The sequence below is a fragment of the Columba livia genome, chromosome Z (assembly GCF_036013475.1).
Source record: "Columba livia isolate bColLiv1 breed racing homer chromosome Z, bColLiv1.pat.W.v2, whole genome shotgun sequence".
NCBI lineage: Eukaryota > Metazoa > Chordata > Aves > Columbiformes > Columbidae > Columba > Columba livia.
The window spans coordinates 36287130-36303630 of record NC_088642.1 but is presented as its reverse complement, the minus strand read 5'-3'; the positions used below and the strand labels follow the sequence as shown (position 1 = coordinate 36303630).

General features: G+C 41.3%; 1 protein-coding gene across 7 annotated transcripts in view; it reads right to left on the bottom strand.

Annotated features, from left to right (window-relative positions):
• Positions 1 to 1916: 1916 nt before the first annotated feature.
• The window catches only part of MCC (MCC regulator of WNT signaling pathway), a 205466-nt gene continuing 190881 nt past the window's right edge, over positions 1917 to 16501 (bottom strand). For all 7 annotated transcript variants that reach the window (XM_065045399.1, XM_065045400.1, XM_065045402.1 and 4 more), the window contains 2 exons: positions 6679 to 6801; positions 1917 to 5391 (listed from right to left, as the gene is read on the bottom strand). In XM_065045399.1, the coding sequence (XP_064901471.1) occupies positions 5211 to 5391; positions 6679 to 6801 (304 nt within the window). In that variant the 3' untranslated portion in view covers positions 1917 to 5210. The remainder of the gene's footprint in view (positions 5392 to 6678; positions 6802 to 16501) is intronic.

The window sequence follows — 16501 nt, the reverse complement described above, 5'->3', positions numbered from 1 at the left end:
ACTTGTCTTTTCACTTGAAAATATTAGGTTAAGATAGACTAACTTCTTGTATAGATTCAACTTTACAGAAACCCTTGTATTTAAATTTTTCTTAGCTCCAGAATACTTCCGGAATTGTCTTCAATTCATCCTTCACTACTCATAGGAAAAAGAAGAAAGCTTACTTTACCTAGAAGTAATCAGAAAATTCCACAGGGTACAAAATATTTAACTTTGAATAGGTCCACTATGAAATTTACTGAAAACACTGAGTATTTTGTCATTGTTGATTGTTGATCTAGCTTCTAGTCTCCATTATGGGTTACAGTTCAGTTCCATTAAGATAAGGATTACAGCTCATGGAGCATTAATCATTTTAAAACAAGACATTTGCAGCTTTTTAAGAATATGGATCCTGCAACAACACACTTCCCACTGTGAGAAACACTTACTTTGCAAGTTTTTTTTTTTAAGCACATTTGACCAAAATTACAAAGCTAGGGAGAAGAACTATTTGTATCTTACTGGTTTGGTATGTGTTTTTGTTATGCAGTGTAAGTACGCAAAACTGCATGATTAAGAGCTCTCAGCAAATATGTCTCAAGCCTATGCCTAGAACAGGATTCTTAAGTAACTTTACTGTGTCTGCCTGGCACTGCAGTGTGTGAAAGCTATACTTCAGCCCCGAGGAGCAGTTTAACTGGGTTTGCAAGGCACTTTGACAGGAAAAAGCAAAACTTGACTACAAAGGAAGTTGGACTTTGTTCATTAATTTTGGCATAATGCTAGATTGCTGTATGTGTTCTGGGACTCAGGCTGACTCGGGTATTGCTGCCCAAAGATTATACTTCTCTGTGCAGCATTGCATGCCTTGCAGAAAATAGGAAACCAGTGTTTTACTATATGGCTCTTGCATGAAGGTTTATGTCTTCCACCTGTTTGTTTGAAGCTCAAGAACTTTACCTGTTTTCTTCACTGGTATGTAAGTAGCATATCGGTGCTAATTAAGTAGAAAGTACGTACAGGTAATAAGGTTAAAACCATGTAAAGTTACAGATTTTATTCCTATTTCCATTATGTTATTCTGAAGAAAGTTTGTGTCAGTCTATTTTAGTAAATAAAATCTGTAACTGCCTGTAACATCTGTTGTACTGATGATTGTGATTTTATTATTCATTGATTCAGAAGCTGAAGCACACCATTTAAGAGGCTATGATTAAGTTTACTTTTTTTCCTATACTCTAATTTTTCTTTGTAAAATTAAAAGATTTTATGTATAAACTCACTTAAGTACTGAAGTATGAATATAAGCATTGCTGATCAGTGTGAAATGGAAAATCCTGTGATGCTGGTACAGATTATTCTTTCACTGCAGAAGGCAGTCAGCAGCACTAGTTATATACAGTGAGTAGAAGAAGAATTACTTTTTAAAGTCAATTGTACAAGTGGACAGGGGCACATCCAACACAAAATTTAGAAGGTGTCAGAGGTACTGAAGAAATGAAGTATGTGAACTTCAACCAGTGCTTTCAAAGTACTTCTGAAACAGTGCTGTTGTTGTGGGGGTTTGTTGGTTGGTTGGTTTTGTTTTTGTGTGTGTGTGTGTGTGTGTGTGTGTGTGTGTGTGTATCTGTAACTTGTCATTAAAAGAACTGGCTGTGTGGAAACAGTTTCATATGTGCTGTTCTATTTCTATAAAGTGTTCATTGAAGCTGTGGAGAGTTTGTGGCAAGTACTAATGTTCCTGAGCTCAGCTAAAACCTGTGATCAGATCTTCAGTGAGTTCTTATGAACTTTTCCTGTCCCTGTTACGGGAACTCTCCACAGAGTATCATACCATCTGCCTCCATGATTTATCTCAGAGAAAGTGTTTGTGGTACCTTCAAGGAGACCCGTTCAGCAATGGGATGACAAGGTACAGTAAAGCAACCCCCAAGGCAAAGAAACAGCATTAGAAATTTATTCAGAATATAAGAACATTTGTAAAATAAGTATTATAAATGTCTCTGTATAAATAAATGCAGTTTTTAAAATTCTATATCAAATAAACACAAAAGAGCTATTTTACAGCAGCTAGGAAAACTAAAAAGCAGCAGCACATTTAAAGCTAATTCTGTAAGGTGAAAAGCTTCTAAAATTACAATGTATTGTACAGTATTAAAGGAAGAGAAAATCCTAATAAAACCAGTAGAACAATACTGACAATGCAAATTTAGTCACATGTGCTTTGCAATAGCTAACAGTACATTCAAGCTGGTGAAGATTGATACATTTAATTAGAAAACAAAGCGTACTTTTTTCTGAACACACTGTGAAATCGAAAGCTTCATGCACTCTGGTGACCTAGGAAATTAAAAAAAAAAAACAAACAACAAAACCCAACACCCTAAGAGTAATTAATGAGTGAACAACTGTTTTTCTTGGTTTGCAAATTATTTCTACAACCAGTGTTAGTGAGCTAGGTTGCTCACCTATAGGCTAGTGTGCTGGTATTTCAAACAATTGCATAAAAGGAGTTGGGTTTTTTTTTTGGCATTTATTCACGGGGTTGGTGCCATTTTTAATGGGTACATGGGAACTGCAGCTAGTTGTTAATATCAAACAAGTTCATAATAGCAGTAAACCTTTCACCACTTCCCTACTGCCCTTTTCCAGTATGCCATCAAATGAAGCAGGAGTTGCTTACTTAGGCAAAATGAGTGGTGGTCTGGCAAATGCAGCTACTGCTGAGTCTGTATGAATACCTTTTCCATCTATAAGTCCTCAGGGAAGAAAGGGGGTGTGGCTTACATTTACTGATGATTTATAATTTAGTCTAAAACACTTCTACAGCACAGTTGGCAGGGAAGCTATGCAGTAAAACAACATTTCAGTTTATGTGGAATCAGCAAATCATTAAGCCTGAAAAAGGCACTGAGGGACACTGCAGCTTTTTATGCTTTTAAACCCAGGTGCATTTTATGATTTCTTAATGTGTATACTTCTTTTAAAGACAGGTTTAAATTCAAATGCATTAAGCTTCATTGTGTTATGTTTAACTGTTTCTCTAGCTACCAAGAAATTAAAAAAAAAAATTGATCCTAAGAGAAAATCCAGTGTAGCAGCGGTTTCCAGACACTTTGAGAGCTATTTCACATTGACAGCTTGAGATGACCCCAAGTTACATGGGTGTTTCAGATGCAAGAAGCCAAAACTGTAACTGCATTTTTTGCCACAGTACACAGAGGATCATTTTCTTTGTGTTTCTTCACAAACAAGTGTGATCATCTACCACTGAACCATATGGCAAAACCCCACATTCCTGTTGTTGGTGAGAAACTTGTTGGACAAAAAGGGAAACATAATCATTTGATACTTAGCAAAACCATGATGACAGTAAGAAATCAATGTGCCTGTTCCCTCCTACAGCCTGGGTTGTGAAAAATTCCGTTTGGATTACAAATTACAAATTGAGAAAGAGGACTAACCAAACCAAATCCCAGGGCATCACTACCTACAACTTAATTTTGATATTAGCGTTGTTTTAACTCACTATTGCAGTCAGTATGATGTTGGCTTTGTAGCTGATGTATCAGTCTCAAGAGAAGTATGAATTACTACCCTAAGGAAAGAAGAAAACAGCCACTAAAGTAATAAGAGATACCATGAACAGCAACTGCTACAGTTTCAGATGTAACCAAGACTTAACAGTACTGCCACATTCTGAGTACAGATTCCCACAACTATTTTGGCTGTTTGGCCTAACTGAAGAGCAGACAAAACCAGTTTGAGTCCTCTAAAAATATTCCCTTAGTACTAGAAATTGGAAGAATAAATGAAAGAAGTTATCATAATTATAAATACACTAATAAAACTTGAGGTGCAACTCAACATGTAAAGCAAAAAGGATAGATGACAACTGAAATCAGATTCAGTGGAGAAAACAGAGCCCGAAAAAATATAAAGCAGAGGCATAGCATAGTAACAGGCTAACAAAGTTAATGAACTCTAGTTTGGCATTGTTTAACATGGAAAGTGTGTTACATACTTGGTCAGAAAAGACGAAAATTCTAAATGAAATGGGTGCTACAGCAGACTCTGGTATTTTGCTCCCTAGAGAAATCAACCTGATTGCCATGCTTTACTTAATGTTCATCACCATAATAGGCCAGCATTTTCAATTTAGTCACTGGTAATATAGTGACATGACGTGACTTACTTAAACAAGAGAATGTTTTCAGTAGCAAAAATTAACCTTAGAAGCTGTATGAAGACATCAGCATTCACATTCTGTTTGTGGCTGTATACCCAAACACCTACACATTTCTAGTTTTGTGTATTCAATATTAAACAGGTACATTCCTAATAAGTACCTTTTTTGGTCAAAACACATCTAAGAAAAGATATTCTACCTCTTGATCTCAAAAAGCTGTAATAAGCACTATACACATGACAAAAATGGCCCAGCTTCTTAAAGACAACCTTGGCTATAATGTATTAACAAAAAAACCCAACTGTTTGTTTCACAAAATAATTGCAAACCAGGAGGTTTCCTGTGATTTCTTACTCAACCTTGACAGACTATCTACCTGGCATGGTGAAACTCAGAGCCTTTAATCCTCTCACAAATTGTAGGAAATACACCATTACAGAATCACAGAATGTTAGGAATTGGAATCACAAGGTTTCAGAGATGCAGCTACAATTTCTTGGGTTTGTTTTCCTACCTGATCTGCACTGTGAGTGAGCGTACTGCAAGTACAGTGCAAAGAGCAAGCCAGTCTATCATATCCCCACTCTGCAGCTGCCTAGTTAGTTGATTTAACCACAGCAGCAAGTCTTGAGGGCACAATGCAGAGTTGTGTGCAGAGGCAGCTCAGGATTGGTAAAACTCTCAAGTCGTCTCTCCGAACTACCCAAACTAAAACCTCTTAACATGAATTATTTTGCTATGTGACACTGTCACCCACAGGACATACATAAAATGGAAGAAAACTTGTATGAATATAGACACAATGACATAGACAATGTACATACTTATAAGCATGATAATTCAGGCACTGCCATTTTACATTATGAAACAGTCCTTGGTTAACGCTTATATTATCCCCATGGTACCTCTCTGGGATCCCAGAGAAGATGTTTGTGTCAGCGTTGACAGTCAGAGCTTTCAGCACTTGAAGCTACCTAGAAGTCAGCCTCTAAAAGAACTGAATTCGTAATGGCACTAAGCATCTTTGAAAGAGACGCATTTAAAGTGAAGTTTCATTGGTGTGTGGTCTAGAGTTCTCTTCTTCTAGTAAAGCTATTCTTTGCTTGAGCATCCTTACTTGCGTTTCATGTCTCTCCACCATGGCCATCATTTGTGATTCCAACTTCTTCAGCTTATTTTGATGTTTTTTCTTCGCTTTTTCATAAGCTGCTACCAAGTTGCTGTTAGAAATACAAGGCAATAAAAGTTAATTCAAAAAGGCTTGTTCACAGCAAGTGCTACAAAAATCCACCCCAAAATCTCACCTTCAGGGTACTCTGAAATTTGAGTACTGATCATCTTAAAATTTGCTAGTGCTTTAAAACACGTTAGATCCAAACCTTACTGATCCAACCCCTGATCAGTGCTAATCTGTATATCCTTTTCGGGGTGAGTGCACACCTTTGCCACTAAACTGGTTAATGAAAACATTTTTTAACATGGCTTAAAAGTGACAGCCAGAAGTTGCCAGTGATGACCTTGCAGAGGACTGTTTGTGAGTCAGGACACCACTGCATTAAATATATAAGGCTTTACAAAAAGATTGCATGGCCAGAATCTGCTTACAAAATACAGCATTTATTTTGCATTTGCCATTTTAAAAAGTAAGACTTGGAGGATGGCATCTTGTGCTAAGTTGTCAGCTGCTACGTATCTTCTGTGCCTCCACCTTGCCTCAGTAGGAAAGCTTGAGGCACAAGGGCTTTCAAGTATAACTTATTAATGAAAAGTGCTTTGCGAGTGACCAGCTCCTTGCAGGAGTGACAGCTACACTCCATCATATCCAGAACCTGAGGGAATGGCAGGAAGATGTACCAGGAGAGGTTTAGGTTGGACATTAGGAAAAGGTTCTTCCCCCAGAGGGTGGTGGAGCACTGGAACAGGCTCCCCAGGGAGGTGTCACAGCCCCAAGCCTGACAGTGTTCAAGAAGAGACTGGACAACACCCTCAGACACACGGTGTGAACTGTGGGGTTGTCATATGCAGGGACAGGAGTTGGACTCGATGATCCTTGTGGGTCCCTTCCAACTCAGGACATTCTATGATGTTCTCAGTCCATCCAAACACAGTGCCAGTAAAACCTACTGATTTAGCAATAAAACTTAAGTGTGATTATCAGAGCCAGCTTACTAAGAAAGAGGCTGGAGCCAAAGAAAAAGGAGCAATTTTAACCAAAATAATAGATGCACAAATCTGACTAAATGGAGGGTTTGTTTTAATAACAATGCATTTACTGTAACTCAGTATCTTTTGGCCACTCTATTAGCTATATAGTTTTCAGTGTCCTTACTGGGAGATTTGTACCTCCCCCAATCTCTAACTATTATATACCCTTAAAGAGTCAATTCCTGTGAATGCAAAGATCCACAAACTGCTTGTAGGGGGAGGATTACAGTACATTACCAGAACACAGTAAAAAAAAACCCAAACAAATCAAGAGTGTATCCATTTGCTGGTAGATCCTTCACCTGTTTGCCCTTTTGAGGTCATTAACAAATTCTGCAGATTGCTGATGTCTGATTTCACTGCTCTTTGTGAGTCTCTCCAAAGCACTCACTAATTCTTGCACTCTAGCTTTCAGTTTCTTCTCCCTGGATCAGGAGAAAAGGAAGGAGAAAACTATTGTCAAAACAGAAATAACACTTCAGCTCGCCAAAGCATATATCGTGGTCAAGTTTCTACCTGTGCTGGCCTGACAGGCTGAAAATACTTTGCATAATACTACTTGGATAATACAGGAGGGAGTTCTTACATTAAACTTTTCCAAATATTTGTTTTTATAACATTCACCATTTTAGAATATAGGATCACAGGTGCAGCAGACAAAAGAGAAAACAAATTTCGCTGGTGGGTCATGGTTTTGTATGTACCAAGTTACGCTAAGAAATAATCACAAAGATACATTTTTATTTTTAGAATACCTGGAACATGTCACGTACTGTGTCTTGAACGAGACAGCAAAGAAAACTACCAAGGGAAATCAAAACATCAGAGTAACCATATAGCATATGAGGGTTGCTATTCACTTACTAAACAAACTTTTTACTTAGAAATTACTATAGATCCAGACCAATTCCACTGATTTCAGTTACCGCCTCAACTTTACCTGCGTAATTTATGCTTCAGTCTGTATTACAGTAGATCACTAGTTTTTTAGAATCTAGCAAGCTAGCGTCAGTGGGAAACAGGAAAAGTTAAGAACAAGAGAGTGGAGTACAAACAGTAGTAAGGTTTAAAATGCCAATAGTTACCGATACTTAAAATACTTACCAATTACAAACCAAAAGCTAATCACATGAAGCACGCCAAAATGGAAGGCAGGTACCTTATAATATTTTTACATTACAAATATCTCTTTGAGGGAAAGAAAAAGCCAACAAGGCAGAAGCTCTGGGGAGAAGTCAGCATTACAGCCTGGAGTTTAAGCTGCCTTTAAAAAGCATTTCCCAGTGAAGGTGAGTGTGCATGAGGCTGGTGGTTCTTCCCAGGAGCTCCCTGCTGTAGGGCCCATGGCTGCCCACAGCCTGCTCCTGTACACGCAGGGGACTGTCCCACCTCTCATGTGGAGACACAGGAGGCCTTTTCTGTGACTTGTCCTCATGGCACAGGCAGGCCAAAGAGAAAAACATCAGATTAGGAAACAAAACAAAACAAAAGAATTACACAGAGCTGGCCCTAAACCAGCAGAAAGTTAGATTTTCAATGTCAAATCTTACAGTTGGGAAGTTTGCATGTATGGAGACATTTGTCTATGCTTTGCTACCTAAAACTGTTTTGCAGAGATTTGCTTTTCCCTCCTGTTTTTTTTGCAGTGCTGCTAAGCAACTAAACTGGATTTCATCCCCAAAACCTAAGTACCATTGGCTCTCACATAAGCCCAGTAAGCCCCACAGGAATGAATACCCTGAAGTTTACAAAAGCTCCTCCATTTTGACCCCACAGATGCTCCTGGAACCCCAGCTCACCAACCTGCAGTTCTGCGGCAGGCCTGGCAACGGCAGCATGGTACAGCCAGACAGACTGACGGCACACGCGGCACGTCCCACCGCGCCCGACTGCAGCAACAGAAGGGCTTTCACCAAGTCAGCCAGGGAAATATTCCAAGTCAGCAGTTTATCCCAAAACACTGCAGACGCTGGTTTACCCGCCAAAGCAAAAAGGGTATAAGAGGGGCCTTGTTGATGAAGAATCATCAGTATTCTATATGTGTCCTTTCATTGAAGGGAAAAAAATCTTACAAAACCACGACACAGGGATCTGCTTCTACACTAAGTTTTCAAATTACTCTATTTCCCTAGTGGCTGAAAGCTCATTGCCATCCATCCCAAATACAAACTTTATTTTTTATATCATATCTTAGCTGCCAGAAAGACTAAGCACAGTCTAGGGTCAAAATTTGTTTTCTGCAAAGGTAAGAACAAAAACTCCCCAGGTTTTTACTTGCAACAAAAAATAAATTAAAAAGATGAGACCTAGCAGAGGCCAGACCTGTTATCTAACCAGTGTGACACTACTGATATGGGCCATACAAGGACAGAACAGAGCAGAGCAAATCTGGTGCTTGTCTGCTCCAAAGAATGCCATGGCCAGGGGCTCTGGAGAAGGCACAGGAGCTCTGTGCCCAGCTGCTACCTAGCATGAACAGCTGGTCCAGCGGAATAAACATCCCAGTACCTGGATGGGGAGAAAACTAAAGAGGTTGATGTAGCTCTGAAAACACTGCACACATTCCCACAGGAAAGAACACTATAGAGCCACAATTTCCTGAAGCTGAAGTCCTTAGTGCACCTGCTGTAACAAAAGCTGTGTGCAAAAGAAACGCAGTGGAAAGACTTGAAGAAACTTGTCAGGAATGGTAAAGTTCGTCTGCTATGGTGACTGTTACCTGATAAAGCTATTACATCACAATTTGTCTGATTTTGCATCCACTCTTTCAACCAGTCATGCTCAGTCCCAAAGTCAGCTAAAACATCACAAGGTATTTCTTTACATTTGGCTTGTAATATCCTTGTCTTGATGCTTGCCAAAGATACAGAGCCAGCTGAGTGGTAAACACCCTGGGCCTCCACAGGCTAGTTAAACAACTTTCAGATACTAGTTCTGAACCATCTAGGTAACAGTGGGTAATAATTCAAATCTATAGGTGCCTCAAACTCAGATTTATATTGGCAAAACACACATATTCCCTAAGCTGATAAGGCCCAGATAGTTCTTTTGGCTTCTCTTGATGTTTTCAAGTCACTGAGAACAGCACTAGGTAGTGCCTACTCCCACCTCAATCTCAGGGAAAATAACAGGCAGTTTGTTTGCATGTGCTGAAATATCCTAAAATCTTACAAAACTACTACACAGGGATCTTCTTCTACACTCACTGTTCCTGATGTAAAACATGGTTTTCTAAATATCTTTACTTCAACAGGCATTTCATGGAACAAGTAACACCTGGGTAGACAGACACAGCAGCAACAGGAAAGGCACACTAAATACCTTGTTTTAGTCTCAGAAATGGAAATGCATATACACTTTGTTAACGACTAGTACATGCAAAAACATGTAAGGATTTCTGCTGCACCGCTGCATCTTCTATTTCAGTAGCAGATGAGAGATCTCAGAGCTGTACCCCACTGGCTGGCCAGCAAGTACTCTATCCCTTTGTAAAAATCCCATGCCTCGCAGTGCTATCTCTTCCCACTTCTCTCCGTTTCTATCACTGACCACCTCAGTTTGGACAGAAATAAATGTCCTCATTTGTGTCTCTCCAAATCTGATTGCTTAGCTGGGCAGCAAACAGGAGTGATAATGAATCCTGAGGTGCTCCTTTATCCTAAGGTATTCCTTTAATGCCTCACAGGGGGTAGCTGTCTTTACTGGATTTCTAACACCACTTCACTTTCCTGATTGCTATTATAGATCAGCAGGATATGATGCATCAGTCACTACATGCTTAATAAAACAGAATATTTTAAAACAATAGTCCTAGTCATAGGCATTTTCCAAGGATGAGAATGTGTCAAAGCTGCGAAGCAGGGATGGAACTGCATTTCATGTGACAATGACATGAGTATCCTCCTGATACATCCTGATAGCCACACGGCTGTGGCACGGCCTTCTGCTGCCAGACACTCTTGCAGAGCACGAAGAGCAAACTAGTACAGAAGCTGCCATGCCATACTCCAACATCCACTAAAAACACTATTTTCAGCAAAACGCCTAATATGCTGGTAACAGAGACTTATGTTTTGTATTTTCACAATCAAAACACTCCGTGGGCAGTTGCTAAGCAGTTTTCAAGGACTGTTTCAGACTTACAGGATGATCTGAATAGAAAGGCAAGCAGACAGGGCCTGATGTTTTAGCCGATTTCAAGGCTACTGCTGCACAGTGGGGAATTCTGCCAGAGCCATAAAGGAAACTATACAACATCGGGCACATTTCTGAAGTTTCTGTCAATTTGGCTTCCGCACATTGACACCATGTTTGGCCTCGAATAATGTAAGCAAGGTCTTGCCTACCTTGTATTTTCCCTCCTGTCTGGGCTTTTTGAGACATGTTTGGGTTTCATATGCCAGAAGTCTTCCCAGGCAGATTTTCCTGTCCTTGTTCCTTTCACTGAGAATTCCCCAGTGTTGCAAACAGTAAGCTGCTCTTCTCTGGCACACAGAAAGTTGATTTTTCTGCCCCTGGCTTGGAGTGTACCCAGCCCACTCCCCTCTTGTGAAAACACAAGCTGTCATCCCTCTGCCCTGGGGTCAAGAGCACCGAAATCTCTTACCAAATCTGGAGCAAAAGAGGAGGTAAGAATGCCAGAGCTGGGCACACGAGCCAGGGGCCTTTAGGCCTGACTACCCTTGCCACCCTCAGGAACATATTTTTACCCACCAGGGAGCATTGCCTGCTACAAGGAGACCCCTTTAAATTTCGGCCTCTCCTGTCAGAGTGGCACCTTTAGCTTCAGCTCAGCATCTGCCCCTGGGCTTTGCATACCCAGAGTCCTGATGCAGCAGCTGGGCTGTCCCAGGGGACAGAGGACGCAGGTTTCCCGGGCACAGGTCCGTGTGCAGGCTGGGCAGCCCCCAGGAACACAGGGTTTTGGGAGGAAAGAGAGAGAGGAGAAGCACCTCCTGCATGGCCGCTGGCTTTCTGCACAGTCCCTGCTTTGAAGCGGAGGGACACACCTTCCAACCCACACTTCACTCCTAGTGCCCTTCCTGACATTCTCCTGTAGCTTTAAGCCTGCCATGCTCCCTCGCTTCCCCCTCTGCCTTTTCCAGTTCCAGCTGAACAGGGTGACACCTTGTGATTCTGTGATTGTTTTTTCTAGGAGATAACAGCTGGACATTTAAAAGGAATGCAGACAAATTATCTTTTAATCAGCAGTTTAAACTAACATCTAACATCAGACCTGCATGCAGAATCCCCAAGCCAATTTGGACGCATGCCTGCCTCACTGATACGGTTGGCCTGTTAAGGAAAACAACTAATATTTAAGGGAACTTTTTAAAGAGGCAACAAAACAACACTTTGCAAACACCACAAGAGCCTTAAAATCACCCTCTTCAAGTGCCACATCTTCCTGTCTCACCCTCTTGAGCATCAGTGGGCATGAGAACATAGAGGAGTCTTCTTGAGAAGACTGAGAGCGCTTTACAAACCACTTTGCAGTGTAAAATGATGTACGGTTTTAATGCTGATTGTGAGATGCTTAGAGCAGATCCCAAAAACCAGAGGGTACCACAGACCTGTTATACCACTGGCAGCAGAGAGGCAGGCCAGGTGTGGTCCTGGAAACAAGAGACTGGCAGCTAAAAAGAGGGAACATGTTCAACATGCCTGCCGAAACTGCTGCTCAAACCTCCCACCCAGCTTTGCCAGCCCAGCCTGGATGCCTTCCAGACCCGGAGGTATTTGGAGCTCCCTGTGACACTTACACCCAAGTGCACAGCAGCTCAGCAGTTCAGATACCACATAGTGGTATGGAGAATTATTTATTCCATGTCAAAAATAGAGGAAAATGATGGTTATTTGTGATGCGTGTAGCAAATATAGCGACCTGAGGCACTTTTGAGGGATCTGTCCCTTATATCACCATGTGTCATCTCTTTTCTTGTGAGAAGGTTTCTCTCAGTGGGGCTCTCCAGGGGGTTTCCAGAGACAGGTCATCACTTCTGAATCCCTTAGGCAGCCAAGGGAAACCATGAGAGGAGACTGCAGGGTCATAAATAAGAGAGAGATCCCCAAAATTTGAAATGACTGCAATCCATGCCAGTGTCTGGCTTTCAAATGCCTCAGAGTTGTGTATCGCCCCCTTTAATGGATGCAATAATGCGAGAACAGAAATCAGTAAATGTTACTGACAAAAAGCAGCCAACAGTGCATTAGAAAAACTCACCAGTAGCTCCTGAATACTAGCCCCACCTACCTCCCCCCACTTTTATCCACTGCATGTTCATTCTGTACTTTGGCCATGCAGAAAGAGGATTTTACTGACTGAATTCCTAAAAGCCATTCGAAATCTTAATCATTACAATATGATGTGTTTTAGGCATTCCTCTCCTCATTTCCAACACTTAGCCTTACTGATGGTCAAGACAGGCCTAAATCTCAGAGGTGCTTCTACCTACTCCTGGATTCTGCTATGGTGAAAATAAGGGTAGCCCTTGAAAACATGCCAGGCTAAGATGATGTCACATGAAGTTTACAGAAGTTTAAAATAAAGGAAGGTGGTTTGACCTATCTCTGACTGGCACTGTGTCAGGAAATAGCCACTGCCATGGTTTGGCACAGCTTTCTGTTGAAACAGTTGCTCTCTCAAACACAGAAGTTTGGCACAACACAGGGTTGTGGTCTTTGGACAGGTATAAAGACCTAAGACTGCAAAGAACACTGCTATGTCTCAATAGACACATGGAAGCTACTGCAATAGGATGAATCAGAGAATGTTAGGGATCGGAAGAGACTTCAAAAGATCATCCAGTTCAATCCCCCTGCTGGAGCAGGAACACCTAGATGAGGTTGCACAAGAATGTGTCCAGGTGGGTTTTGAATGTCTCCAGAGAAGGAGACTCCACAACCCCCCTGGGCAGCCTGTTCCAGTGCTCTGTCACCCTCACTGTGAAGAAGTTTCTTCTCGAATTTAAGTGGAATCTCCTGGAACCTCATGTGTTCCAATTTGAACCCATAACCCCTTGTCCTACTGTTGGCTGTCACATCCTACTAGAAACACGTGCAATTTCCACTCCAAGACAGGCAGGGCCATAGCTCTGTGCAAAAGGTACTTTTTGTTAAAAGAAGTGTTTATCAGCCCTACTGATTAGCACCCTTCTCTCCCTCCATGGTGACTTCCCAATTAGTACCGTCATTTATGAGGTTATCTCTCTGTTCAAAAGCCGTCAGACATGGTAAATATGTCATTTCTTTGTTGTGTTGCCAGATGGAAAGTCACCTTTTATGAGAGAGATACTGAAACAAGTCTAGACTGACACAATTCATGTAACTCTGCACAGTCATCAGAGATCGTAATTTTCTGCCAACTAATGACCCATCTGAGGTCTGAACAGTCAGTGTAGTTACAAAGTGTTTGTCTGCCACGGCCTTTAGCTAGTTATTGTCAGAACCTTCCTGCTTCAATATTTTAATAGTTATAAAGGACTTTCTAAATACATACACAAAACACAACCCCTCTGCAGACAGAAAAGCTATCAGCAACTGGAAATAAAAGAACAGACTGCAGGAGGACCTCAACAATCAAAGCATTTCTAATAAGGCCTGGGAAGAGGGACAAGTTTCAGGGTTGTCAGCTTGGCCATCTTTCACAGAATTAAATAACTTAGTAGAAAAAAATAAAAGATTAGTTGTATGACCATTATTATAATCCTGCTAAAGCAAGAGCGTTTCCCATCTGGAATTCTTCTTTCTGCTTCCTCCCTGCCACCTCTAATGCATTTATAACCTGGTATGTGTCTACTAAGTTATAAACTCATACAAGTCACCTATAGTGCTTCCTTCCCCTGCCACCACAGAGTAGAACATACTAGCAAGGAAGATGTCATTTAAAAGTCCCCATCAGAGACTGTGTAACATGCCTAATTTTGGGGTATTCAACCAGATCCCCTGATAAAAGTGGCCTCTGGCATGATCACCAGGGCGTCAGTGCCAGGCCATGGGGCTGGCAGGAATACACTTTTTCCCTCCCAAGAATAAACAAGCTTCTTTATGCATGTGTCAAACTCGAGAAAAAACACAGGACTCTTCATGTCTATTGACACATTCCATCAAGAAAGAAAAACAAAATGCTAAAGGCTCTGTCAGAAAGCGTTTAGGCTTGGCTGGAACAGGATGTGTCTCTCATTAGAGGCCTTAGCCTACAATACCAGAAACTGGGTAACATTGACATAACTTTTACAACACAGAACTTGAAGGTAATTTTCATTTCTACCAGTTAGCATAGTGGTCAAGGAAGAGAAAAGCAATTTCTGTGGAAAGCCCCTAAGATAAGTATTAATGCTGAACATTGCTATGGGAAACCCTGAGTCGTACTAGAACAAATACATTATGAAACAATAAAGGAAGAATTGCTCCTGCTTTAAATTTCTGCTGATGGACACTAGCAATGACAACTGGGGGTGATTCACAACATGCTGCTGGATTCCAGATTTACAAGACAATCCGCATGTGCAGATAGAAGATAGGCTACCTCTGTGAATGAGACTGTTCTGCTGCTAAGCCATTTGCAGATTATGAACAAATAAATGCTTCCAAATCACAGCAAAATCCAAACTGTAACTGTGTCTCGCTGTTTTATTTGGGTTTCACTCTATTTCAATTAACTGACAAGAACCTGACCGTTCTGCAGCAACAGGAGGACAGAATGGGAAAGCAGCAGAGTGTGGAGCTGCCAGGGCTTTTGTCTCTGTGAAGACAGGATGGGGAGGAGGCAGCAAGCAGGGCTGCTGATTGATATCACATTATCTGACAAAGACTCAAAAGCAAATGGATTTTTGCCCCTATTCTTGCAGCTGCTGTCCCCCGCACCAGTGTCTGTTGCCTGGAGTAACTACAGGCAGGTCCAATTGCTGGATGCGTGCACTAATTGCAATCAGCACTGACATATTCCTGAACACTGGCATTTAAATATCGCCTCTAGACCACAGATTCAGTGTGCGACATTCACTGGTTTCACATTTCCCCCAGCAAACATAGTTACTGGGCAAAATATTTTCTGTTTTGAACTCTGACCCTCCTCCTTTGGTGGGCGAGGAGTGTGGGCTATAGGAGGAGCCACCAGGATCTCTTCTCATTCACACAAAGTGCCAGCACTTGTTTTCCCATGGAAGCAGGAAGAGCTTTGAAGGATCAGCATGTGCTAAGTGCAAAGAGTTACATCCATTTGTCCCTGAAGATATTAGACCATTCTGCATTGTTGTAGCATTTGCAGAGAGGAAAATGCAATCTGACTATTCAAAAAATTCTTTTGTGGATCCATGATGGTATAAATTTCATGGTGAAATCTGAGGTTCCAAGCATCTAGGATGGCAGTTAAGAACTGCTGGTATTTTTCAGAATAGCAGTGGCTTAACAGGCTGCAGTAAGCTTTTCCATGTGCTAGACAGACTTTCTACCGACTTCCAGAGAGAAAACTTGATGATAAGGACATGCAGCATTCAGCCTGATTTGGCTGGCACACCAATTAGGGAGAAAAACACCTGGTCCATGCAGCTTGTGTGAACTGTGCTTGAGCCCCACTGGCAGCAGCAATCACATTTAGTACAGTCGTATTTCCATTACACAGAGAGTCTTCACTCCAAAATTTATGTACAGTTTAATCCGATTATTTTTCTTCCCCATTTCTGCCTGACAAACTGTACTTGCTAGGCCCCTGGCTGGAAATCCATGCTAATCAACTTAAGGCCTAGTAGATAAAGCAAAGGGTTTTTTTTCTCTGTGTTGTCAGCAAACCACATTTCAAGACTATACTCAGGCCTTTGCTAGCTAAGGTCACTGACATCTTCTCGAAATCAAGGAATAAACAACAAGAACAGGAAAAAGCTGCAGCTCATGTGAAAACAGAAAATGCCAGCGGAGCTGCTCACATGGGGATGAGAGTGTGTGGGGTTTAAGGGAGGCCAATGGCTCTATGCAATGTTTATGCAAATGACTTTGTTGATGGCTTTTATCCACCCCCACACACAAACGACAGTTTTGATTATTTTAACCACAGAATTTTGTTTCCTGCATCAAGCAAAGGAAAGACTCAGCAACTGTCAGGCTATTAAGCAAATGGTATGAGATGTA